Source organism: Leopardus geoffroyi, chromosome B1, assembly GCF_018350155.1.
Source record: "Leopardus geoffroyi isolate Oge1 chromosome B1, O.geoffroyi_Oge1_pat1.0, whole genome shotgun sequence".
In the NCBI taxonomy this organism is placed as follows: Eukaryota; Metazoa; Chordata; class Mammalia; order Carnivora; family Felidae; genus Leopardus; species Leopardus geoffroyi.
The window spans coordinates 168,061,040-168,087,959 of record NC_059327.1 but is presented as its reverse complement, the minus strand read 5'-3'; the positions used below and the strand labels follow the sequence as shown (position 1 = coordinate 168,087,959).

The 26,920-nt window shown below is 36.0% G+C and overlaps 1 protein-coding gene across 1 annotated transcript; it reads right to left on the bottom strand.

Annotated features, from left to right (window-relative positions):
- On the bottom strand, positions 1–26,920 carry YIPF7 (Yip1 domain family member 7). Its single transcript, XM_045474196.1, has 6 exons — positions 26,797–26,920; positions 25,213–25,329; positions 15,987–16,147; positions 8,110–8,255; positions 3,566–3,747; positions 1–423 (listed from the first exon to the last, which is right to left on the bottom strand). The coding sequence occupies exons 2-6, from the start codon at positions 25,326–25,328 to the stop codon at positions 261–263; spliced, it is 768 nt and encodes a 255-aa protein (XP_045330152.1). The 5' UTR covers position 25,329; positions 26,797–26,920; the 3' UTR covers positions 1–260.

Here is a 26,920-nt window from a genome sequence, read left to right as displayed (position 1 = left end):
TCCATCCATAACAACAATATCCCCTTTTATTTTAAAGTATTTTAAAATGTTTTAATGTATCAAAGCAAAAAGCAAAAACATCATTCAAACCAAACAAGTTATTAGAGCACCATCCTTAAGTGCTGTTTTGTCACTTTGCTTATTATTCTCTCAATAGTAATAAAGCAGAAATCGCATCACCAAATATGAATGCTAACACATTTCCAGGATAATGTGAACAGGAAACAAATAGAATCTTGAAACATCATCTCAAATACTCCTCAGAAAACTGTGAGGAGGGCAAAAAGTCCATAAAGTAAGGCACAAGGGTAGGCAATGAGAAGCTGCTGTCCTTCCATGTTCAAGGCTGAAATGAAGATTTTGGAAGCTGAGAGACTACACCAGCCAACGATGACCAGTGCCAACACAGTTCCAAAGGTGCCCCTATAGCAAAGACAAAAGAGATGATTACCTTATGTCAAGAGGAAAAAGAGATTATTGAATCAGAGCTGCTTCTGAAATGTCCTTGGTACAATATTTATAACTACTTTCTCCATTTGTAAAATGAGGATGAGGAACTGTATGAACTCAAAGGCCTTGCCCAGCTTGAAAATCTGTGAGTCAAATTCCCCGTCGGAGGTAAACATTTTGTGTTTTGGTAAAGCTTAAACTAATAGAAATACAAAAATTCACCTGCAGTCACTCTCATCTGTCAACATTCAAATCCGAGTTCCTGAAAACCTTTTATATAAAATATGTTTAGGGTCTTCTTTTATAATTACAGATTCCTTTTCCCACACTTTCTTCCCAAATTTATTCCCGGTGTGAGCAGAAAGACAACTGGATTTGCACTCCAGTAGGGTGCCCGGTCACTGCTCCCGGGTCCACTTCTCAGGTTCCTATCTGAGACAGCAAAGCCTGACATTCAAGGAGGGAACACATATATGTATGTGGCCTCCCACCTCTTCTCTGAAGATTCTTTTTGTAGGTGTATTGTGGGTCTTTTAGAATATTGGAATGCATTTGTTCAAGTTGGTATCTTCAAAAATAACTGTGGAAGCAATTGGCTCTTTAGGAAGAAATGGGCAAATAAGGCTAAGTCTAGCCACCTTGGGGATAAAAGAGGAGGTGTGGATAGTAAAGAGTGAATTTCTTTCCATATGTGCAAAACAGAATGTGTTATTTAGAAAAATAAGCTATAAGAGCTAGGAAAGATCAGGAGATCTCTAGCCCCCAGCTTTAGATCAGTGAAGTGACACGAGGAAAATTGCATGTAAAATGGGCATTAGGTCAAGATCTCCTAATTCCTACTGGCACATAGCTCCTTTCACCAACGAATTGTAGTCTCACTCGATCCTGGTATTCTGAAGTTGAGAATTTTGTTTACCATTTGCAACAAAGACAAAAATACTTACGTTTCAAAACTGAACCAAAGAAAAATAAGTGAAAACTACAATGTAGCTTATAATGCCTTAGATTATAAATAAACCAAAAGCATTTAAAATGCTCTTGAATGAATATTATATCCCTTGGTTTAATTAATATCTATTAGGAGTAATTTACAGGTTGATCTAATATACAGGTTTTTATGAACAAAAGTATAAAATTATATATATGATTGATTTGAGTGATATAGTAATATACCCAAAAGGGAAAATTCAGTTTAACAGTCCTCGGGGTCAGAGAGTTTACTCTCCTTTAATATAATTTAAAAGATTTCTAAATCGTCCTTTATAATTCAGAATGAAAATCTAATGAAAAAAGGTCCAGACTTCTGATGATTCTCAAAATCAAAATATTTCAGTTTTATTTTCTTCCCCTAATAATCTGGAGTCAGATGCCCCAAACCTCAACTTGGCTGGAAATAATGTTTTAACCTTAAATTTTTTAAATGGTATATCATTATAGCATTCTTTGGTAAAAGCATTAAACAGAACAGAAGTTGCAGGACTAAACTCTGTATTAACTTGTCAACTGTCTAAACCAAACAACTTAATAAATAGGAAAGCTTGCTAAAGAACATGATATACAAAAAGGGGCATTTTTCCATGGCTAAAACTCAGTAAGTATACCTGTAACTCACATTGTATTTACACATTCAAGGTGTCCATTTTCTGTTACATTTCTTTCCTTAATGTTGAATACTTGTTGATAAACTGTCTGCTCTAAGCTATTCTCAAGAATGACACTTTAAAAGTTAAACCATACTGGAGAGCCTGGGTGGCTCAGTTGGTTAAGCATCCAACTTGGCTCAGGTCATGATTTCACGGTTCATGGGTTCAAGCTCCACATCAGGCTCTGCACTGATAGCGTGGAGCCTGGAGCCTGCTTTGGATTCTGTGTCTCCCTCTCTCTCTGCCACTCCCCCACTCACACTCTGTCTCTCTCTCTCTCTCTCTCTCAAAAATAAATCAGCATTAAAAATATGTATTTTTTTAATGAGACCATATTGAGGTGCCTGGTTGACTTAGTCAGTTGAGCATCTGACTTCAGCTCAGGTCATAATCTTGCAGTTCCTGAGTTCGGGCTCTGTGCTGACAGCTCAGAGCCTGGAGCCTCCTTCAGATTCTGTGTCTTCCTCTCTCTCTTGCCCCTCCCCTGGTTGCACCCCATCTCTCTCTCTCTCTCTCTCTCTCTCTCAAAAACAAACATCAACAAAAATTAAAAATAAAACCATATTAAAACAAAGAAACATTTCCAACTCAGTCATTCTCAATAATGTTCTGAAAAAAAAAAAAACTATGAGATATCTAAACAAAATTATTAAATGCTCTCCTAAAATGCCTACCTTTGGCATTGGTAAATTCTTCATGTAATATACTATCCAATATAGTGTTAATAACCTAAAATGTGCATCATCCAAGAAAAAAATGCAAATTGTGCCTCCTTTGGATATGGAAGAATGAGCACTGATGGCAAACATTTATTGGGTTCAGGGCATGTAGGGGACAAAGGACTATGTAATTACTTGCTCTCCCCAACCAGTGGTAGTGATGTGCTATCCCCTGGGAAAGTGCCCAAAAGAAAAATACCTACTGGATCCTCATTAATAGTTTTGAATTGCAAATACTATCTGCCCAGGAAGTAAAAAAAGAAAAACATCTATTGGCTGAACATATATGCTATAAAGTTCTCTAGCATAAATATCCTCATCAGGGTTCCTGGGAATTTTCCACTGCAAGGAGCCCAGCTGAGAAAGAACAGTTGCTTCCTGCCTAGAAGGCAGAGTGCTTGGGAACTGAAGCAATTTGTCAGTGTTCACCAGGCACTCACTCTTCCAAAATCAAACAAGTGAATTTCCTGCAGTTGTTAGGGTACCCCGGACAATAGTTCATATTGAAGAATGTGACAACTTACAAAGTGCCAGTTTCAAAGATAACTTGGTTGAATTTATTATTTAAATCATCCAAATAGGAACAGTGCCTGAGCCCAAACTGACCTACTTTCCTGGGTCCGTCTGTAGCCGTTAATAGTTTCCCCCATTCCACTACCAAAAAGATCCGAAAGAGGTTAACTGTTCCACTGGTGTGGCAAGCTTCACAGATGACTGTGCACGTGGGGGCAGTCAGCACACACAGGCACTTACTGCAGTGAAAAGAAGATAGAGCAGCTGGACAGGATGACCATGGGGAGCAGGCAGTAACCCAGTACACTTGCCACGCAGCCGTAAGACGCCCCTGAAGAGCTCATCAAGTTCAGTAAGGTGTGAATCCCTAGGCAACCTATGGCACTCATGCCATACACATAACCAAACTGAACTTTTCCTGCCTGAAAGGATGGGAAGAAAACCATTAGAACACACAAGGAACATCAGGTGGAAATTGGAATATCAGCAAAGCAGAGAGCATTTTAGAATCAGTCAGCTCAACACCGTTCCATGTCATCGGAGACCGGGAGTTCCAGAAGAAAATGGTGGCTGTCATATGAATTCAGGTCCTGAAAACAAACATCCCCGACTATACTTAGGGAGGCATAAGCATGCCACAGAGAAGATGAGAAATTCCTAGTCGTTTTTTTAAATCATAGATCACCTATTAGAAGTACCAGACATAAGTAAGAATATATTTTCTCCCCCTATTTGTTGAATAATTAAATGAATGAATAAATTAATGAAAAAATCCGATTTAGTCTTGAAGATTTTACAAGGCAAATTATTAATGTCAGCTAATATCTATAGGATTTACTATGTTAGGACCTATTCTAAGCATATCATGTCTATTAGCTTATTTAATTCTTACAACAACTTTATGAGATAGGTACCATTATTATACTCATTTTACACATGAGGAAACTAAGATGCACCAAAGTAATGTAACTTGCCCAAAGTAAAATAATGTTAAGTGGTACAAGTTGGCTTTGAACCTAGGAAGTCTGGCTCTGAAAGTAGATCCTGGACATCTATAGGAGCTCTAACAAGTCTTAAAATAATGGGACTTGCTTAACCGTATTTAACCTAGCATATCCCAAACTTATTCGACCACAGAATCCTTTGTTTTCATAAGGCCTATTACCAGTTTAACTGACCATACTTCATGAGAAGCTGGTTTGTTAAACCAACTGGCAATGAATCATAAATTACGTACTGTTAAAGAAAGTCAGTAGTGTTCAGGATACAACACTGATTTTTCTGAGGACTCATAAAAACAGCCATCTCCCACAAGGCACTATGGACTGGGGGCAGAAATATTCCCATTAAACTCACCCAGGGAAAGTCACAGTCTCCTACCGATTCAACAGGGGATATTTTAATGTTGGCTACCTGAGGATGCCAAAGCTCCAGGAAAGAAACACATTTAATTTTTTATTTACATTAAGCTGGTTAGAAATTCTAGATAAATATTAAATAGACTGACTCTGGTTTTCGTGGGAATTATGCAAAACAATGAAGGATCTGGTAGGTTCAGAGGGTGAGCTTTTTAGATGTCATGTTTTCTTCTCCACGGCTGTTATCTATAAAGTCTTTATGTCTTACAGAGTAAAAAGGTATTTACTTCATAATTAGTTAGCGGACAGTGTTATGACCATATTAATGTTCAAAACTATCTAGCGATTTTGAGTTCTTCTTCCTCAGCACAGTTGGGGAGATTGGTCACTACCAAGTAAGTCCTTTCACAAAATGTCCCTGGGGCTATGCTTGCAGAATTCTCTCTTGCATTAGCTGTAATAAGTTCTTACTGAGGACCTTTTGTGTTTTCGGCTCTTTTGTGAAATAATGCTAATAATGCTAGCAGACATGTTTAAAGAACCCCATCAGTTATGCATTGCTCTATTGGGTGATTTTGCTTCACTTGGAAAATAGTGACAATTTCAAATCACTTTCATGTATTAGAGAAAGATTCTACTTAATATTTTGATTGGATGAGATAGCTCTGAGGTAGGGAAAGTTGTAATGGTGAAAGGCAACTTCCCCACATCCAAAGAATAAGAGGTATACCTTCCTGACCCCAAGAAGTTTTATAAATGGTGGGGGGGGGGGTGAATAGAAGGTGGATAAAACTAATCGATAGTAAAATTGCCCCTTTGGATATCAATTGCTGACTTCTCTCTTCATCTCTTTTCCTGTTAGTTTATCCAATTTAAGCTGTAATTCCATTTGGCAGGGGCCACTGTCATTTTTTAGATTTGTTTCAAACTCTAAAAAGGGCTTGTAACTGAAATGGAAAATAAATGTTCCCTTTATTTTTAACCTCAAAACTTTTCAGGTCCTCCTTTTCCACCCTCATTACTATATCTTGATTTGAAATACTATTCTTCTGATTATGCTTTTACATTGGTCATGCATGGTCCTTTTCTAGATCATACTCTAAGACCTACCAGAAAAATTAAATGTAGCCATAGATGAGCCACTCATCTTCCTCGTTTGGAGGGTGAAAATAGTTTTGAGAGGAAGAATAAGTAAAACTAAGTTTATAATAACTATTTGAAGCTGTCTTTTTTGGTTTGCCTCCTTCTACATGAAGAAAGTCCACAAAAGATACTGTGTCATGCCTTAGGTCCACATACATTATAAAAGTGATAAGTATGTGACCATGAATGAACAAGTGGAATATTGCTTTGGATTTAGTTTTGCTTTCTCTAGTACAATGCATATACCAGCCCACAAAATTCTCCTTTACATTTTAACACTAAATATCCAGGGCAGGGTTAGCTTAGCCTCAAATGGATTCTGAGTGAAATCTGACTTCATTAATATATACACTTGGGTAATTTTTTGTTGTTGGTGGTCATTATGGTTCTACATGTATCAGAACCAGTTCTGAAGTAAACACATCTAATGATAAAATTAAAATGATAATGTCTGCCTAAAAGTTTCAGAAATATGCATTTTCACATATTCTCCCAAAATTTTAGAACTGAATGGAACCTTAAGAAATATTTTATAAACCTTTTTCACCTTCAAAATGAAGAAAGGAAGGCCTAGAAATAGGGAACAAAAGGTTCAAGATCATACCTAGAGGCTAAGTTAGGGGTAGATCCAATTTTCTCACTTCCAGATGAGTTCTTTGCCTATATTCCTTTGTACTTAAAACAAAACAAAACAAAAAAGAGGATATTTAAATAATTCTAATTAATATCATGCACCCCAAAAAGATCTTAATGGAATTAATGCTTTCCTTTGAGGGATGGTAATGGTAATATTTTCTACAGGAAAACAAACAGCTGTTATATTATAAATCACTTGAAAAAGAAAATATGGGTTAATATATTAAATGGATTGTTTCTGACTGTTTGATTAATTGATGTAGTCTTACCTAGCGTAGCTAAGATTATCAAATTACTGTGACAAAGATGGAAGGGAAGTTGGAGACTTAATTAAAACTCTAGCTGATCTAGTGTTTGATTTCCAGAGCACTTGAGTACTTTCAGTTGCTGTAGTTCAAAGGAAGAAATAAGATGCTATCAGTAAATACTAGCATATTGGATAAATATGATGTGACCACATCGTCATGTGTCATTCTAGAAATCTAGAAACTAGATTTCTATCAGTATTTTGATTGGTATAAAGTCAATTAATAAATAAAAAGTAAAAATTTACTTAGTTGCAAATACATTTTACATCTACTTTTGAGAACTGTGGCTACAGTGAGGAAAACCAATTATGGAAAGTGTATAGCTGTAAGAGGGAGAAGTGGACTAAATCGTTATTTTAAGGGCTTTCCCCAGAATCTTTAATTTCCTGTATTCTTTCTCCTGCCAAGTTTATCTCTTTGCTCCTTAATGAAACTATACTTTTCAGACTGGCATGACTATCTTTTTCATCCCTTTTTTAACTTATGGTCATTACCTCCTTTGTTTAAAATCATAGGCCTTTTCTCATTTTCTCATTTTCTCTTTTTATTCCCTTTTTTTTTAAATGAAACATTTTGCTAAATTATCAGCTAGAATGGCTTCTAAACTTAATTTAGGTGGAAATACGTTTTTCTTTATTTCTCTGGTGGCTCAATTTCATCACTCCCAGATTTAAAGAATGAAAGTGGTCGATACATAAGACAAATGGTAAAGTCAGGGGAGCAAAATGCCTTCATAAAAAGCAGAAAACCAAAATAATAAAGAAATATACAGATTGAATAAACAAATTATTGGTTATCATTGCAAGTTAATATATCCATAATAACCTAACCCGAAACAAGGAGACTCATCTCATACCTCACAGACTATTTGAAATCTAGAGATACACCCCAGCGAAGAAAATTATGAGCAAAGAGAAGGGATCTCTGTGGTGTCACGACAGAAATGTCACAGAAAACAAGAAATAAAATTTGGGCCTGTATTTCCCAAATCCATGTGTTCCTTTAACGTTTTCAGATTGACAATCTTAGTAACAAGAAAGTCATAAAGGATCTCGTGCTTTGTTGAAAATTTTCTCAATGATTTGAATTTTGAAATTCTGCTTACATTTATATGTTATCTGTTGTAATATTTGAAGGTAGTTACTTTGTCACTATGATTCAATTAACTACATCTCTCTCACCAAAAAAAAAAAAAAAAAAAAAAAAGAAAAGGAGTGATGAATTAAACAATTTGCACTTTAAAAAGTAACACATTTTCTTCTGTATTAACAAAGACTTCTTCAAAAACAACATTTGGAAGGGCACACATTAAAATCTGGCGCTTGCTGCTGTCTATTACCAGAAGCAAGGTGGCTCCCAGAGTGACACAAAACAGGATGGGCCCAGTGAGGTCCGTTTCATTCATAATGCTGCCATCTGCTGGCTTCAGTGGGTTTAACACGGTCAAGGTTTTTTGCCATATGTGATTAAAATTAATTCCAAGTTCTGCAAAAAGAAAAAAAAAGAGGTACTATAACATTTTATAAATATGAACAATATTATTTCATTAAATTTAACATATCTGATTAATTTACTTAGCACTTTGATCGTTGTATTTTCAAAATCTAAAGTTCTATGTCATATATAGTAATTCAAAAACAAAAATGACAAAAAAAAGATTTTTTTGTTCCCAATGAGTTAAAAGATATATTTTAGATAAATAATTACATCACAGAAAAATTTCCCTGCCTTATGCACTAAATATAAGCTTAAAGTCTGAAAATTGGGAAACAGATGTTCTACAGTAAAAAAAATAAAATGGTAGCTAACAGACCAAAGGTCCTATTCTATTGCCTATTTACATATTTCCTTTTTCCCTATTTTCCCTTGATAATACTTCTGAAATCATATGCTTATACCAAACATGGTATAATTTTTCAATTAGCAGCATTGTCTAAACTAAAGATATTTAGCCCAGATCTGGGATTTTACTTCCGCCCTGCCTGATGAGAAGAGTAATTCTACACTAACTGCCTAAAACTCCACAGAGGAGAAAGTGAATGACTCCTTCTTGCACCCATATTTTAATAAGGTCAGTGCTATTGTGGTTGGGTTTATGTACTCACAGATTAAATTCTTGAGACAAGTTAACCTTTCCCTTGTATGAGTGGTGGTGGTAGAATAAAATATCCAAAATCTGTGGGGCTCGGTGTCCATAAGTCCAAACTCATTTAGAAATATCTATTTTTCACCAATACCTTGTTTTCAAATAATTCTGACTGCCACCTCACAGACCCTTCTGCTAGATCCTGATTCTCTTACGTCATTTTTATTTAAAAAACAAAACAAAATAAATCCACCCAGCCATTCGACATTCACTAAATACAGAAATAAATATTTACACCACATTAGTTTCTTTTCTCATCACCTCTATAAACTTTAAGATGTATCCTGAGTAGTAAAAAACAAAACATTAAAAAAGGAGAACATGACTTTACTATTTAAGAACCAATAATCAAGCTGGTTACCCTGCTTGTATCATTATAAATTTGAATAAGAGTAAGGCAGAGACCCAGAAAAACTAGAAATAAAATACAGTAAAGAACATGCATTTCAACTAAAAAGAGTTAAATGTGTTGTTGTTTTTTTTTTGTTGTTTTTTTTTTTTTTTTTTTATTGAATGCTTTCACTGAATTTTGCTGTGAGCTGTACAAGATATGTACGCATTGGTCTCTCAGACATGTAATGAAGCTAGTACTAGTATTTTATTCCTAGTTTGTGCATCAGGTAGCTGAGGTTTTGAAATATTAAGTAATTTGTCCAAAGCCACAGAGCTAGTAACAGAAATCTAGGTTTTAACACTGAGGAATCTGACTCAAGACCCCATGCTTTCCTCCCTAGGGGCGCCTGGGTGGCGCAGTCGGTTAAGCGTCTGACTTCAGCCAGGTCACAATCTCGCGGTCCGTGAGTTCGAGCCCCGCGTCGGGCTCTGGGCTGATGGCTCGGAGCCTGGAGCCTGTTTCCGATTCTGTGTCTCCCTCTCTCTCTGACCCTCCCCTGTTCATGACCTGTCTCTCTCTGTCCCAAAAATAAATAAACATTGAAAAAAAAAATTAAAAAAAAAAAAAAAAAAAACAAGCAATCTAATTAAAAACTTGGCAGAGGATCTGAATAGACATTTTTCCTAAGAGGACATGCATGCAAATGGCCAACAGGTACATGACAAGGTGCTCAATATCACTAACCACCAGGGAAATTCAAATTAAAGCCACAAAAAGGTATCACCTAACACCTATTATCTATTTGATAATAGAATGCTATTATCAGAAAGATTAGAAATAACAAGTGTTTGTGAGGATGTGGGGAAAAGGGAACCCTTCTGCATTGTAGGTGGGAATGTAGATTCATGCAGCCACTGTGGAAAACAGTATGGAGGTTCCTCAAAAATTAAAAAAAAGGGAAAATAGGGCTCTGGCGTTTCCACTGCTCCCACTGTGGCTGCTCACCAGGCCAGGCTGGCCACAGGTCTACCTACAACTGGAGGGCACGGGCTCCTGGAGGCAGTGGCTACAGCAAGGAGCCCAGTGGATACATCCCCAGGGCAGCAATGCATGGCAGAGAGAGGCTATGACTTGAACACTGAACCTGGCCAGTTTAAACAAAGAAAAAAGAAAAAAGAAAAAAAAAATAGGACTACTATTTGATCCAGCAATCCCACTTCTGGATATATATCCAAAGGCAATGGTAACAGTATCTCAGATCTACGCTCCCATGATCAATGCAACATTTTTCACAATACCCAAGATATGGACACAATCTAAATGTCTGTCAATGGATGAATGGATAGATCTATCATACATATGATCATACGTGATACATACATACAACGGAATATTCATTTATGAGAAAGAAGGAAACCCTGCCATTTGCAACAACATAGATGGGCCTTGAAGGCATTATGACAAAGACAAATACTGTACAGAATCACTTATATGTGGATTCTAAAATCAAGGAGAAAAGAAGTCAAATGCATAGAAACAGAGTAGAAAAGTGGTTGCTAGGGGCTGAGGGTGAGAAAAATAGGAAGAGACTGGTATAAAGGCAAGTGCACATGCCTGCCCACACACACATACCACATACAAAACAAACAAAAAACAAAAGCCAAAAAAAACCTTTATTGTTAATAATATAGCTATGGTTCTCAATGTGCATCTCATTTCATAATAGCTGTATTTTTTTTAATTAAGCTCAATTCTCCCATGTGAAGGATTCTCTCCCTAAATCATCTGTACATGGCATTCAACTTCCCTTCCTAGGATTTAGTAACTGTCTTTCACCACATATAGGGCATAGTTCAACTTCTTTTACAGCAGCACATGACACCTAACATCTTGCATATCTGACATTCTATACACAGAATACCAGATGGACTTTTAATGACTTCCATGACATAAGAGGGGTCTTGCTCTAACAGGGACCTAGACATTTTCAAAAGGTTGGCCAGACATTGGTCTACACTGGGATAGTAAGGATATTTTTTCACTCATTTGACAGTCAGGTTGACAGTTGCTATCCCTAGTTTGAAAAGAATTTGACTGGTTAATGGTGAGTAAATCATGTGCATTTCAACTTCCATGTTGCATCCTTTTTATTATCACACTGTTATTTATATATTTCTTAATGAACATACACTTTGGAGAAGATGAGCTTAAAATGAGGTTAGAATGTCTACTATGATTTTTTAAATTAGCAGATTTTAAAATTTGAGAAATACTATACTTTAATTTCATCTAAGCCTTATGTTGTTTGCAAACTATATTTTCAATTAAGACATTTATGTTAGCAATATGTTTTCAGTATTTACAACAAAGTGCCCTTTAATTCAAAATACCTTTTTTCCTCAAAAAGCATAACAATTATTCCTGAGGAAACTCCGATGAAAAATGCTTTATGAGACATTATTACTGATTTTAGACATTTATTTTATGGCATAATTAACTTCTGCACATGTTTCAACATCGAGTCATTAACCAGTGAATGAACATAAGACCTGCTACATTCTGTCATATCAAAAAAGAGTTTATGTGTTTTCTACCAAAATATAACATTTTGTTTCCAAATTTATTACAATGTATGCAAATGAGATTATAACTATTTATTAATTGTAGATATCCTAATATAATACCTTGTTATATAGATAAAAGATGAAGCTGTTGTGAAATTTGAATGTAAAGTTTATTGTTTTGCTGTCATCTAGTGGTAGTAAAGTATATGATATATATGCTATAAAAATGAATTAATATCTTTGTTTTGTATGCAAATTGTGGCACTGGCCTTTCAAATATAAACATCAGGCTGTGCTACATATATAAGTACTGAATATCACAGTAATTCTTCTGGTTTGACAGACTTGAATTGACTATTATTCTTCGAGATACATTTGTTAACATATTGATTGTACATTATCAAATTGCAAAAGTTATCATTCTTACATAAAACCACCAAATGAGTCTTTTAGATAACAAAGAATTTAAGGAATAAACAAGCACATTTTCAAATAACATATTTTGTGCAAGGGTTGTTAATTATTATAGCTTCATAATGTGATAGGCTGTTTTGGTGTCTGCTGAATAAAAACTAGCGAAAACCATTTATCACCTTATCCTAGAAACCCTGCCTACGGTTTTTACATATCTTTGAGACAGATGAAGCTGAAAGCTTTCAGTCACCCAGCCTGAGGAACATATTGAATCAGAGTCTAGAAATTTCACAGATTCAAAATGCCGAATTATATTAGGTGCAATCTCTTCTAATACCCTAGCAATTCGGTGGGGATAATCACAAAAAGAAAAAAAAAATCTAAGAATTTTCTCTAAGCTGCATAAGGTGGGAGGGGAAATCTAGGGTATTTCCTATTTTAATTTGAGAAGACATAAAGGAAGGATGCATTAGAGTTTAGAATACCACAATAGATACATTTAGACAAGTAGAAAAGATTATTTTCAATGAATGTTACAGGAAAAAATTGGTTAATAATTAAAGAAAAAATAAGGCTGAATCCTACTTCACATACAAACATAAAGTAATTTTTATTGAATCAAAAATTTAGGTGCAAAACAAAAAAGATCATTAAAAAATTTAAGAATATACAAGAGGATATAAACAGTACTCAGAGCTGGAGAAATACATTATAAACAAAAGAGCAATCAGAAAGAAAATTTACCAAGAAAAACATTGTGGACTTGAAAACATAAATATTAAAATTCCAATATGCTTTAATTTCCTATTAGCAAATTAGATGGCAAACACCATCTAGGAAAAAAAAATGTTTGCAACACATATTCCAGGCAATCATTAAATATCCTTAACATACAAATATCCCTAGGGGCACCTGGGTGGCTCAGTCAGTTAAGCATCCAACTTCGGTTCAGGTCATGATCTTGCAGTCCATGAGTTTGAGCCCCACTTAGGGCTCTGTGCTGACAGCTCAGAGCCTGGAGCCTGCCTTGGATTCTGTGTCTCCCCTGGCACCCCGCCTCTCTCTGCCCCTCCCCCACTCGTGCTGGGTCTCACTCTGTCTCAAAAATAAATGTTAAAAAATGTTTTTAAATAATAAAAAAATAAAAATAATAAAAACATGCAAATATCCCTATAAATAAACAAGGAAAGGAAAAATCTTAAGATTCCAATAAGAAATCTGACAACATGAAAAACAGGAAGAACAGTCAATAAACATGGAAAATCATGTCTAACATTTCTAGTAACCAAGAACTACAAAGCACTCCTTTTTGCCCATCAAATTAACTAAGACATCTCATGTTCTATGATGATGGTGTAGTAGGTCATCCTTTTTCTAGATCAGTTTGACAATGTAAGTACCTTTTGATCCAGTAATCCCAGTTACGGAACCAATCCAAGGACAACTCTGTAGAGGTCAAAGTTGTTCACTATGGTGTTCAACAAAGCCTTACTTACTATAATGAGCAACCTTTAGGTGAGTTTAAATTATAGTACTTTTATATGACAAAATATTATTAGGCCATTCTAAATCATATTTTGAAGTAATATTCAATGACTTTAAAGAATGCATGTAGAGAAATGCTTTTGATATAAGATAACTTTAAAAAGTACAAAACTTTATGAGGCACCTGGGTGGCTCAGCCAGTTAAGTGTCCGACTTTGGCTCAGGTTATAAACTTGCGGTTTGTGAGTTCAAGCCCCGTGTCAGGCTCTGTGCTGACAGCTCAGAACCTGGAGCCTGCTTCGGATTCTGTGTCTCCCTCTCTGTCTGCCTCTCATCGGTTTGCATTCTGTCTCTCTCTCAAAAATAAATAAACATTAAAAAAAGTACAAAACTTTATAGCCATTGTATGATCTTTCATTTTTGAGTATTCATAAATACATATTCAAAAATATAGCATTTCACTTTAAGCATATATACTTAAATATATACATATATACGTAAAATATTTACATATATGCATTTTAATTTTTTTAATGTTTTATTTATTCTTAAGAGAGAGACAGAGAGAAAGCACAAGTGGGGAAGGGCAGAGCGAGAAAGGGACACAGAATCAGAAGCAGGCTCCAGGCTCTGAGCTGTCAGCACAGAGCCCAATGCCGGGCTCGAACTCACAAGCCGTGAGATCATGACCTCAACCGAAGTTGGACACTTTACTGACTGGGCCATCCAGGCGCCCCATACATAAATGCATTTTATACACACACACACACACTCAGAAAAATAGAATAAAGGCTGGAAGAAAATACATCAAATCATTAATGGTAGTTATGTCATAGAGACAAAATTTTAGGTGGTTCTCATAATTTTATTCATATGTTTCTGTATTTTTAAAATTTCTATGTTGAATATAGATAACTTTTATCATAACATAGATAACAACACAACTGATAGTTTTTTTTTAAAGTAGATATGTTGGTGGAATCAAGGAAAATGTGTAATGAGGATAGCTTATAACTTTCATGTGTTGATTACTATTTCAGAGGCAAACTAGAATGAATTGGTTAAACATAACTGATTCCCAAATCTAACTGGCTTCTAAAGAGCCAACAAAACTATTACATAATTTTCTGTGCTTTTCTTTTAAAACTTCTTATTTTAATGTTTAATTTTGAGAGAGAGAGAGACAGAGGCGAGTGGGGAAGGGGCAGAGAGAGAGGGAGAAACAGAATCTAAAGCAGGCTCCAGGTTCTCAGCTGTCAGCATAGAGCCCAACGCAGGGCCTGAACCCATGAACCACGAGACCATGACCTGAGTGGAAGTCGGATGCCCAACTGACTGAGCCACCTATGCGCCTCTATGCTTTTCTAAGTGGTTTAAATCTTTCACCCTTTTTGAATTTTGAAGACAAAGAGGGAATGCTTTAATGCCAAGTGGTTGACTGTGTTTATACGAGACAAACACTTATCTTTTGATGTAAAATATTGGGAATTTTAATCTATCCCTTTTCACTTGACTACATACAAAGGGGTTAGAGCATAATAGTTAACTTATTAGTATTTCCCTGTGGTTAAATTTAAATCTACTTGAGTTTTAGTTTTCTAGCCTCTATGCTTCTAGCATATGTTGATTTTCTTCAAGAGCAAAAGCAGCAGATGTAGTGTAGCTGAACCAAAAAAAAAAAAAAATCAATGGCTGGAACATCCCTTGAAATCCCTGAGACCTTCAACTGCAAGGGTCCACTGGTTTCCTGCCACAAACAGTGTTATTTACTGGAATCCTATTCCTCCCCACTTAGCCATACCTAGCTGAGATGAGGGGACCCATATGACCCAGGAAAGAAGAAAAATGGGTTGTATCCATGACAATAAAAGAATATTGAGAAACTACCCCCTTGGCTCCCAGGCATCATAGCAGAAGATACAAGTTAACTGGGGTGGAAAGGGTCATTGCTATAACCACTCTGCTAAAAGACATGTTCACTATTGTCTACACATGGTAAGGGAGTCTGCACTCTAACACACTGAAGAAACATTTAATAACAGCAGTAATAGTGTGGCAATAGTACAGATCTACTTCCAGTTCACCCCCCCTCCACACACACACGAGACAAACTTTTAACGGTTTAAGCACCTTTGTTTGGCAGACTGTTGTTTAAACATGGGATAATCACACATAAAACACAGTACACAGCATGCTGACAGTGCACATTATGTGCTGATTATTGCTATTATTCTTCTAGCTGTACACACATTAATAGCATTCCCTTAACTTATCTTCTAGCAAAGGAGGCTCTTCATCAAAACTGTCAATGTAAGAAGATTGTGAATAATAATCCGGTTTGGATGCTGGCTGAAAAAATTGTCCCTCGTAACCCGATGACACGAGCATCTCTTGTGGGACAAAGGCAGCCTGGGGTTGCTCACTGGCTTGCTGTCTAGAGAAAGGAGAATACTGATTATATATATATATATATATATATATATATATATATATATACACACACACACACAGAGGGTATCATGACAAATCACTGAAGGAAGCTACAATTTTTCTTCTATGAGTTCTCCTAATTTTTATGAGTACTTACCCATGAAAGACAGAACTTGCTTAAAATTTAACTTTAATAAAAACAAATGAAGTAACTGGTCGTGAGAAGGTTCCAGAAGAAAGATCCCCATACCAACTAATATTTATTGATTATGTACAAGTGCTGGACACTTTCCCTCACATTTTCCCACATAATTAATACTCTGTAAGGTAGAAATTGTCACTTTAATCCCATTTTACAGGTAAAGAAATAGAGGTTCATGGAGACTGAAGGACTTGTCCATGGTCACACAGCAGCACTGCTGGTGTTGGACTCCTAAATGAAACTGTCCCAGCATCTCTGCCCATTGATACGATGTTGTTTTTTCACATTGTTCAGGGGCAATCACCAAACATGACATTTCCTACAAATCTTTGGAAGCAATGGGTAAAATTCACAATTTTAATGGTATAGTCAACTCATATGAAAAACAAATATATAAACTGACTTTCTAGCTCTGGCCATTCCCAGACAATTACTGCCAACTGAATTATCTTTGAATAACTCACTAAAAGGATTCAATGGCTGGGTTAATGTCCTTCTTTCCAAATGTGCAATTTAGTTTTGTTGAAACATCATGTTTCAATACTTCTTTGACTATGATTTTGTTTTTTATTTCACCATTTATATGAGAAAGTTGGAAAACAATGCTCTTAGTACATAACTTGCTAGAGCTAGAGAAAAGAAGGAAGGGAAAAAGAGTTATATGAGGTTATTCGGTCATTTAAAATTGTTTTTACCTGAAGGAAGGGGGAGACACATAAGGAGCTGTCCTTATTAACATGTTTAAGTTTCTTTCATCAGAGCCCCTTAGGTTAAGCTAAAAATACAGCCCAGGATTCTGAACTTTGCAGCTCCCTGATCTCTTTGTGTTAAAATATTTACAGAATGGATTTTGGTACTTTCCTTCCAACATTAATCTTAATATGAAGTCTAAGAATAACATATTTAACTTTCCTTATACGAGTAAGCCTGACAGAGAAAATAACCTTCTCTGGGGGAAAAAAAAAGCTGCCAAAATAAAGATACATGCATTTAATCATTCGTTAACTCAGCTGTAAGCTCCTTAGGGCCAGGACCTCATGCAATACTTCTCGAATCCCCAACAGCATATGTTGATTACTGTTACTGTTCACTTAGCCATGAGGCATATTCTTAATCTTTTTTTTTTCTTTTCTCACCAAAATAGATGCACTATCAAAATTACTGGCAAAGGGGTGCCCGGCTGGCTCAGTGGGTTAAGCAGCGACTGATTTTGGCTCAGGTCATTATCTCACGGTTTGTGAGATCCGTGCTGTGTCCACATGGAGCCTGTTTGGGATTCTCTCTCCCTCTCTCTCTGCCCCTCTCCTGCTCACATGTGTGCTCTCTCAAAATAAATAAACTTTTTTTTAAAGTACTGGTAGAAATGAATTATAATAATCTGAAGGGCATGCTGGTTGATGAAAACCCCCCTTGATCTATACAGTTTTTAATGTAGAATAAAAGGGGGAAAATAGAGTGGACTTAATGGACTAGCATCTAACCAAGATTATTGCACTGACAAACTGTCCTGGCCTCACTAAAACCCATACCCAGGTGTGATTAACCAGGCTTGAGGAAAGGTAACTTTTACAATTACTCCCTGGAAAGCAATCTCCATGAATGGGGAGAAATTTGGCATAGGTGGCTGGCTACCTTGACCCAATCCCTGCAAAGAGAAAAACATTTTGCCAAAAAAAAAAAAAAAAAAAAAAAAAAAGAGCCCATTACCAGCTAAATCCCATCCCCTTTTTTTTTTTCCCTCCCTCTCTGCTCCTTCATCCAGAAAATTTCTTCATCAGGAGCTTGGCCTCTGTTGTCCTTGGCATAATACTAAAATTTTCCCACCACTTGTTTAAGAAAGTATAATTTCAAAATATGTCCTACAAAGGAAACCTCAAAACCTTGTATCTAACAAAAATTACCATGGTCACCTCCTATCACTATCTGATTTAAAATTCTCTCTTTTTATAACTTTGTACATGTTGACTCTGAGATTTAACCCTACATCTCAATAAAATCTAAGTGATACCAATATAGTTGCATTATTAGTTCACAGTTCTACCCAACAAACTCTGTACATAACCCAATTCTCATGCCCTTTTTCTTAAAATTGCTAATTTTATTTAACCATACATCCTTTTTTTCTTTTATTAAGTATTTTTTTAATTCCATAGTTAACATAGTGTTATATTAATTTCATGTAACCATATAGTGTATCCTACAGTGACTCAACAACTCTATACATTACTCAGTGCTCATCATAAGTGTACTCTTAATCATATATATTGAATGTACACTTAATCCCACATTTTCTAGCATTATCCTTTTATATTAGATGGTGCTAACTCTGATGGCTATGCTAACAAAATTCTCTTATATTTTCAGTGATATCTTTGAAGCCTACAGTATCCTTTCATGAAAGTCATTCAAGGAGAATGGACTGGACAATTTCCTAATTGCTTTATTAAGCCCATAGCACTGAATTATTAACCTATTAAAGGCAATTGCATGAGTTAAATTAGTGTAACCAATAGTTAAGACGGTAAGGGTCTATCCTATCTACAGTCCATATAGCAATGGGAGTTGTGCAGAGTGTATCAACAAAATATTCCTCTTCTCCTTGATTGCACAGCATCTTAATTAGCTCTATGAGAAGATGCATATTGAAATTTTGATGATTTCTAACTCAGCACATTATTCCAGATGAAACAAATGTCAACTAAATTAGACCAAGAAAACACTGGATTCCGGCTGGTAGAATTTAAACATTAACTTTGTTAGCAGGCATCTCTTCTTCCTGTAAAAATAAATACTTAAATAAAAAGTTAAAACAACTGTCAGATGACTGCAAAAAATCCCTTTAGAACCACTGGCAACATTCTAGTCACATGACTCTTCTTTCGCTTCCTGACTGCATGGGATTACATTTCTCTTGCAGAAATAATCTAATGATAGAATTTATTCCAAACCAAGTAGAGTGGTTAGCAAACATGCCTCTGGAGTAAAATCCTGTGTTCAAGTCCCAGTCTCCTTATCTGAGGAAAATTACGTCATATCTGTGCCTCAGTTTTCTCATCTGTAAAATGAGCATAATAATAGAACTCATGGTACAAAGTAGTGGTTACCAGAGGGGAGGAGGTTGGGGGATGGGCAAAATAGGTGATGGGGATTCAAACCTAAAAACTTCCAGTTTAAAAAAATTTTTTTTTCAACGTTTATTTATTTTTGGGACAGAGAGAGACAGAGCATGAACGGGGGAGGGGCAGAGAGAGAGGGAGACACAGAATCGGAAACAGGCTCCAGGCTTCGAGCCATCAGCCCAGAGCCCGACGCGGGGCTCGAACTCATGGACCGCGAGATCGTGACCTGGCTGAAGTCGGACGCTTAACCGACTGCGCCACCCAGGCGCCCCAAAACTTCCAGTTTTAAAATAAATAAGTCATGGGAATGACAAAGCATGGGGAATATACTCATTAACATTGTAAGAACACATGGTAACAGATGGTAACTACACTTATCTTGATGAGCATAGTTTAATGTATAGAATTATCTAATCACTGCATTGTACACCTCAAACTAATATAACATTGTATGCCAATTATACCTCAAAAAGTATGAACCAATTAAGAACCAATTTAAAAAAAAATTAGTCAATATCAAAGCTCAACAGGGCTCAATGTTCTTCTACCAATATATCCAAGCCATAAAAAAAATTCTGTATAATAGAATAACAATAATAATGGAACTCATAAGGTTATTGTGAATTAAATTAGCTGAAATAAGTAAAGCACTTAGAATAATATTGGGCACCCAAAACATGATCAATAAGCATTAGCTAAGTATTTGTATGCTGTTTTCTTCCTGAGGCTTACACTAAAGCATTCTAGACTAAAGCACACATCCTGGAACAGCTCCTTCTCTATTTGTAAATAGTTGTGTCTTTCTCAAAGAAAACAACATTAATAGGAGGCCAGGAGGCTTTCTGTGCTGATCACCTTTAGCTTTTCACCATTTTGGCTTCCTTGGAACACCCAAACTGACTTCACCAACACCCCACCAGTCTTGTGCTTTCCTACCAGGAGAATCTCCACTACATGCATGCCAAGACACCTGTCTCTAAGCAATAAAGCAATGGCCACACACCTGGTCTATATAAAAATCCTCTGTATCTTCACCATCTCTTCAGTAATTCCTTTTTCACCACGCATACCTGGGTTTATAAACTTCCAGCTAGTCTCCAGATGGATGATGTCATGTTAAGGCATGGTCTCCAGCTGGGGAAAATATTTTACCTCTGAGGAAACAGGACTTAACATTCACCTTGCAATGCAAAAATAGAAGATCATTGGTAAAATATTCAGTAAGGGGTGCTTGGTTGCTCAGCCGGTTGAACGTCCAACCTCGGCTCAGGACATGGTCTTGTGGTTCATGGGATCAAGCCCCACATCAGGCTCTGTGCTGACAGCTCAGAGCCTGGAGCCTGCTTCAGATTCTGTGTCTTTCTTTCTCTCTACCCCTCCCCTGCTCACATTCTGTTTCTCTCTCTCAAAAAAAAAAAAAAAAATACATTAAAAAAAAAGACTCAGTAATAATTTCTTGTGATTCCAGCAATATGTTTTCTGCATCCTGTTACACAGTCACTAGCTACATATTTTACTAAGTTTCATTTTTCCAAAACTGTAGGTATGGACTTCATTACAACAGTCATCTGAGCTGCTTTCCTTTGTCAGTCTGATCCAGAAGGCATGTAGATGTTGAGCTAACTCCCAGTGCCATATGGAGAGTTAGAGTATAAATCAGGTGGCAAAAAATGTATCAACAGGTAAGTACAATTCATTGAAAGTCTAACTGCACATTTAACTAATATTCAGGTGTGGGTATATTTCATAGAGCCAGATGACACAGCATGCTTCCAAAGACTTGAGACAATGAAGGTTTCAGAATTTGTAATACTATCACCTGAAATAGCCTGAGACAACAATATGACAGATCTACAATGAAAATACCCTGCTGGTTTAAAAAACAAACAAAAACAAACAAACAAAAAAAAACCAACAAAACAAAACAAACAAACAAAAAAAAACATTGGTCTGTACTCCCAGAATCATTTTATCTATGTAAGTCTCCAGTTGAGCCAGTAAAATGAGGCATTCTAAATACCCTTGGTAAGAACAGGGGCAACTGGGTGGCTCAGTCGGTTAACTGTCCAACTCTTGGTTTCGGTTCAGGTCATGATCTCATGGCTTCATGGGTTTGAGCCCCTCATTGGGGTCTCACTGGCAGTGTGGAGCCGGCTTGGGATTCTCTCTCTCCGGCCCTCCCCCACTTGCACTGTTTCTGACTGTCTCAAAATAGATAAATTAACTAACTAACTAACTACATACATAAACAAACAAATAATCTCGGTCAGTACAAAATATACAGGATCAGTTGGATGATGGTGTGGTTTAAGGAATGGGGGCAGGGGAGTTGACTTATACCACATTCCCGGATTCTGGCTGAGCTGTTGGGTGCACAGTGACTTTGTGCCACTGGCAGTACACTAACTATGTTAGAGATACTAGAGGAAGATCAGGTCTGGGGATTCAGAAAAGCTGAGGTTCAGTCCATCTGTTAAAGCCCTACTAAAACATTCAGAGGGAGTTGTCTAGTTGTCACCTTTTCTGCAGAAGTAGCTCTTTCTTGCTCTAAATAATTTGAATAGATTTTCTATTTAAAAAAAAAAAAAGAAAAATGTAGTGGGAAAATATGGCCTAGATAACTGGTGAGAGGTGATTGGAAATAATGCCTATCTGAATGATTAAATAGTTTAAAATATATGTTTTTTAATGTTTACTTATTTTTGAGAGAGAGAGCATGAGTGTGGAAGGGGCAGAGAGAAGGGGAGACACAGAATCTGAAGCAGGCTCCAGACTCTGAGCTGTCAGCACAGAGCCCGATGTGGGGCTTGAACTCATGAACCTTGAGATCGTGACCTGAGCCGAAGTCGGAAATTTAACTGACTGAGCCACCCAGGTGCCCCTGACTGAATAGTTTTTTAAGATGAGAAAACTCCTTGTTCATTCTCAAATAAGAAACTTTGTTTTAAATACAAATATCTTTATTGTCTTAGTAAGCATAGTCAACCAGCTTTCAGATGAGTATGCCACTGAGCAAGCTTTTTAAAACAAGTTTCCATTAATGGGGGAAGGGGTGAACAGAGACAGAAGGAGACTAACTGATTATAGCTATCCCCTGGATTCCTGTGTCTTTTGCCAGGATGGTCAGCATCTTTACTGTGATTTGGGGTGTATTTTAATTGAACAATTCACTGTATGAATAAAAGATCAAATCTCTGGAGTTTGATGTACACTAGTAAGTCGCTGACTTGACTCCATATTTTATGTACCTCATAAAACTACCATACCTAATATGCCCTTTTCTAATTCCTGAGACTTGCAGTGTGGACTGGAATTTAAATGTTGCTGCAGCCAAATCAAGACTTGGATTTAAATGCTAAGCAACTGAAGCAGGCCAGGCCATCAACCTAATACAATATAATCTTGAGTTTTCTCATGTGGTTATGTTAACTTCCATCTCTTTGTCATCTTGATTTCTGGGCAATGTTGACATATGTAATCAAATGAAGAAAGAAAATTGGGTGGTGTTGGCGGGAAGAAAGCTGTGGTCCATGAGTCCCTGCATAAGGAGAAAGCTTTGTTTCACTTTTATCGGGCTTTTTAGTTTAGTCTGAAAATGTAGACTGTAGATACTACCCAGGTGTTTTATTCCAACTGGAGAAGAGAAAGGAGAAAATAAACAGAAGGTGACTCGTTTCTGTCACTAAAATAGGAGAACACAGCAGAAAAATCCTATCAGATGGCTCTCACTGTGGATTATGTATTTTGAGTTACCATCCTGTAATACTTTAATGTTCAAGCTACTCCCTCTGCCTGATTAACACTTTTCTGACACCAAACACTTTTTCTTGGCCTTCCAAAGTATAAATCATAAATTAAATAAAATCAAGTTATTTTTTGTAGATTCTGCAATGATAGAGCCAATTCTATAGCTTTATCCTTTTGTCCTTTTTTTCTTATAAATATTTTTTTAAATATCCTAATTTGCCTAATGATAATATTCACAGAGAGAGAAGGAGGGAGGGAGTGGTATAGATTGTTTTTCATTTTAAGGAATGCTTATGGTAACCTGACTGAAGCTGGATAACATAGAATAGGGATGTGAATGAGATAAAACTCCAGATATTAAACTTTAACAGTTTTAAAAACATTTTATACCAATACCTTTCCCTATTGCCTTAGAGAAGTGGTTCAGCAGGAGTAGGTAGAAAACAGCACCTATCTGTCTGTCTTCAGGACTGATCATCCAGTGGAAACAATTTCTAAGTTGTTCTGGGCATACCCACTGTCTGTTGTATTTATTCTATCTTTTCCTCCTTCATCTGGATCTTTCATGATACTTATCTGCTTTTAGAAAAATACACTCAAGAATTAATAAACTAAAAATATTTCTTATGAGGTTATATTTGGCCTAAACTTGCTGGAATGAAACAGTGACCACATATCCCAGTTCACCTAAGATGGTCCAGTTTTAATCCCATTGTACCACAATTATTATTAATGGCATGCATTTTACTCTTAAAAATGTCTTGATTTTATAATAAATTGTGTGCCCACCTTAGTTATGGGTCTAATCAATAACCTTGGACTAAAATCCAAACCCTATTTCTTACTAGTTGTGTGACCTTGGAAAAGTTCCTGGATTTCTCTGGGTCCTTGTTTTCTCATAAGTAAAACAGGGGAAAAATAAGTAAAGTGGGGAAAAATAAAAGCACTCATCTCAGGATTGTTTGGAGATCCAATAAGCTAACTCATGTACAGTTCACAACAGTACCTAACACACAGTAAGAGTTCAATAACTTTTAGATATCTTGAAAGTTGAAAGGTCCGATGCCTCTCACAATTCCCTAATCTAGACTCACAAAAGAACATCCAAAGAAGCAACTGTAAAAACAAATACAATGAGATTAAATGACTTTAGACAATAAAGTGTCCATTGGTGTGACAAGCTATAGTCACAGAAAAAACTAATATTTATTTTATGGTTCTACCATACAACACAATTTCCTACACATTATCACAACTCTTCTTCATGATAATTCCATGAAATAGGTATTATTAATGCCGTTATTTCTCAGTTTAAGATACTCAGGGAAGTTAAAGTGTTTCCCAATATCACAAAGAACAAAGGATAGAGCCAAAACTTGAAACAAATTCTTCTTACCCTAAAGGCTCTTGCCCTATTTACCTTAGTGAGGGTAAATACTAAATTCTTAGTCTTTTTAATTTTCAACTCAAGTTAAACCATCAACTCAAATAACTAACACATTCTGAAATATGTGTATTTTAATTCCATTTAAGAGCTTTCACACTGTATTATAATTGCATATTTAATAGCCCTCTCTCCAACATAAATTCCTAAATTTTATGAGGGAAAAGATTATGGACTTTTTTTTTTTTTTTTTATCTTTGGGTCCGTAGCATCCTTCTTAATTCCTAACACACAAGCAGGCACTTGATACATGTTTATTAATTAAATAAAATCTACTTCTTGATCAGTGTCCCAGAAAATATCATGTAAAATGAAAATTGTTTTCTGTTCTGTCCAGGGCCTGTATTCAGGCTCCCTGTTAAGTGATATTCTGAAAACAGGAGACAAGCCACCCACCTATAAATGGGCCTGCAGTGAAGTGAATTAATTTCCCTGACCTTTCCTGGCATTTCTTCTCGGGTATTTTACCAAGATATGCTGGAGAGAGCTTTGGCTTTCCCCAAGGAAGCCCTCCCTTGTTAAAATATTATGACTTCTTAAAGTGAAAGCATACTTACTGTCTAGATCCACAAAGATTTCCATAGGCATTAGAATCTTCAGAACTCTGGTCCTGATTATCAATAGTATAATTAGATTGGTAAAAATCAGAGTCAAATTGTCCCAAGTTTGACATCCTGAAAAATAAGAATGTTTTTTACTGGGAATTTTGAGTCTGTAAAATTTCTTTTGAGACATTTAGCAAGGATTAACTGATGATGTTATTATGGCTGGATTCCTATTAGAGAGTAACGTATTCTTTGGATGGGTTAAATTAAGTATTGGGGAAGGGGGTGGAAATGTATTTAGAAAGTCATTTAAAAATGTGTATCTTCAATGAACTTTTCTGAATTTTTTTTCTCCACTCACTAGGACTCTGACTTCGACCAAATTGACTTTGATGTGAAAGAACTAGCATTTTTCATCAAATTCTTCATTCTTAGCAATTTAAAAGAAAAAGTTTTAAAATTGGTATACATCTAGATTTTCTCTTAAACAATGTTAGTTCCTCATTTTAAATGCATGCAACCATGTTGTAAAGCCAGAAAACAAATGACTGATAATTCTATTTGAGTTTCATTTTCCTTAGAGTTTTGAAGTGTGTTAATAGCCTTCCCAACCCAACTGCCAAACAAACAAACAAACAACAAAACACCCAAATCCTACAAACCAGTTTCCTAGTTCTGCTTTCCAATTCCTTAAATGTATTTGGAACATGTTTTCTTTTTCTTCTGCCTTTCCTGCTACTCCTAGGCTTCTGGCTGAGCAAAAGGGAGAAAGACTCAGTTCTGTTAAGGGAGGAGTCTATCTTTCTATACACACTTTCTATATAGTTTCCACTCACTTAGGGAGCAAAGTAGAGTGTGTGATCTTAGACCAAATGGCTAGAAATACCAGAGGGAGGAAGAAAGACTTGAAAAGAGAAAAAGGTGGGGAAGAAAGTAATAGCAAAGTAATAATGGCTCTTTGGATAAAAACTACAGAATGAAGAATCTTTTCCAGTGGACAGATAGGGTTATTCAACTCAACATTTTAATCTTTATTTTTCTTTGAAAAACATTTTATTTCAAGGAGTGAATTTAAATATCATGAGGAGCAATCCACACAATATAATAACTTATAGAATACTGCTATTAATAAGTTTTGAATGAAATTGTATAAACAGCCTTAGCTCTAAAGGGCTTCATTACTCACAAATATTCAAGTAATTGTCAAATACATCAAATTGTTTTCAGTTTGGTAGAAATACAGAAAGCTTTTCTAAAATTAGATGTAGCAATTCATACATCTGACTTCATATATCAAAATTTTTCATTAGTAATGTGTATAAAAGTAGCTATGAATTATGTAAACCAAATCGAGACTAGAAGAATATTAAATCTTTTAACAACTTATAATTTAAAGGACTTAAAATTTAATAGCATAACTTTCTCAGTCCATGAAAACAAGTTATTATGCAGCACAGAGAGTAATTTCATAGGAGAATACACTAAGGTTTCCTAATAACACTTTATGTAACATGACTATTGGTATTGGAGTCCTTATGTAACTCAGCTTCGTGTTTTGTTTAAATGCCAAGTTTTTCAGAAGGATTAGATACATACCTTCGTATTGTTTATGTCAAGAGGTCTTCCAGGCAACGTAGTTTCACTTGAGAAATTTGTAACAAATCAGTTCGTGAAATGATGACCCTCTGGCTCTCTATAGGTTTCTAAATTTGTACTCTGA

What these genes read in the sequence shown, in the direction of transcription:
- YIPF7 (XM_045474196.1), bottom strand. Translation starts at nt 25,328, where the DNA reads ATGTCAAACTTGGGACAATTTGACTCTGATTTTTACCAATCTAATTAT. An exon ending in TGGGAGCCACCTTGCTTCTG is followed by an intron (nt 3,748 to 8,109) that starts GTAATAGACAGC and finishes CCATCCTTTCAG; the next exon opens with GCAGGAAAAGTTCAGTTTGG. An exon ending in TCTATCTTCTTTTCACTGCA is followed by an intron (nt 424 to 3,565) that starts GTAAGTGCCTGT and finishes TCTTTGCTATAG; the next exon opens with GGGCACCTTTGGAACTGTGT.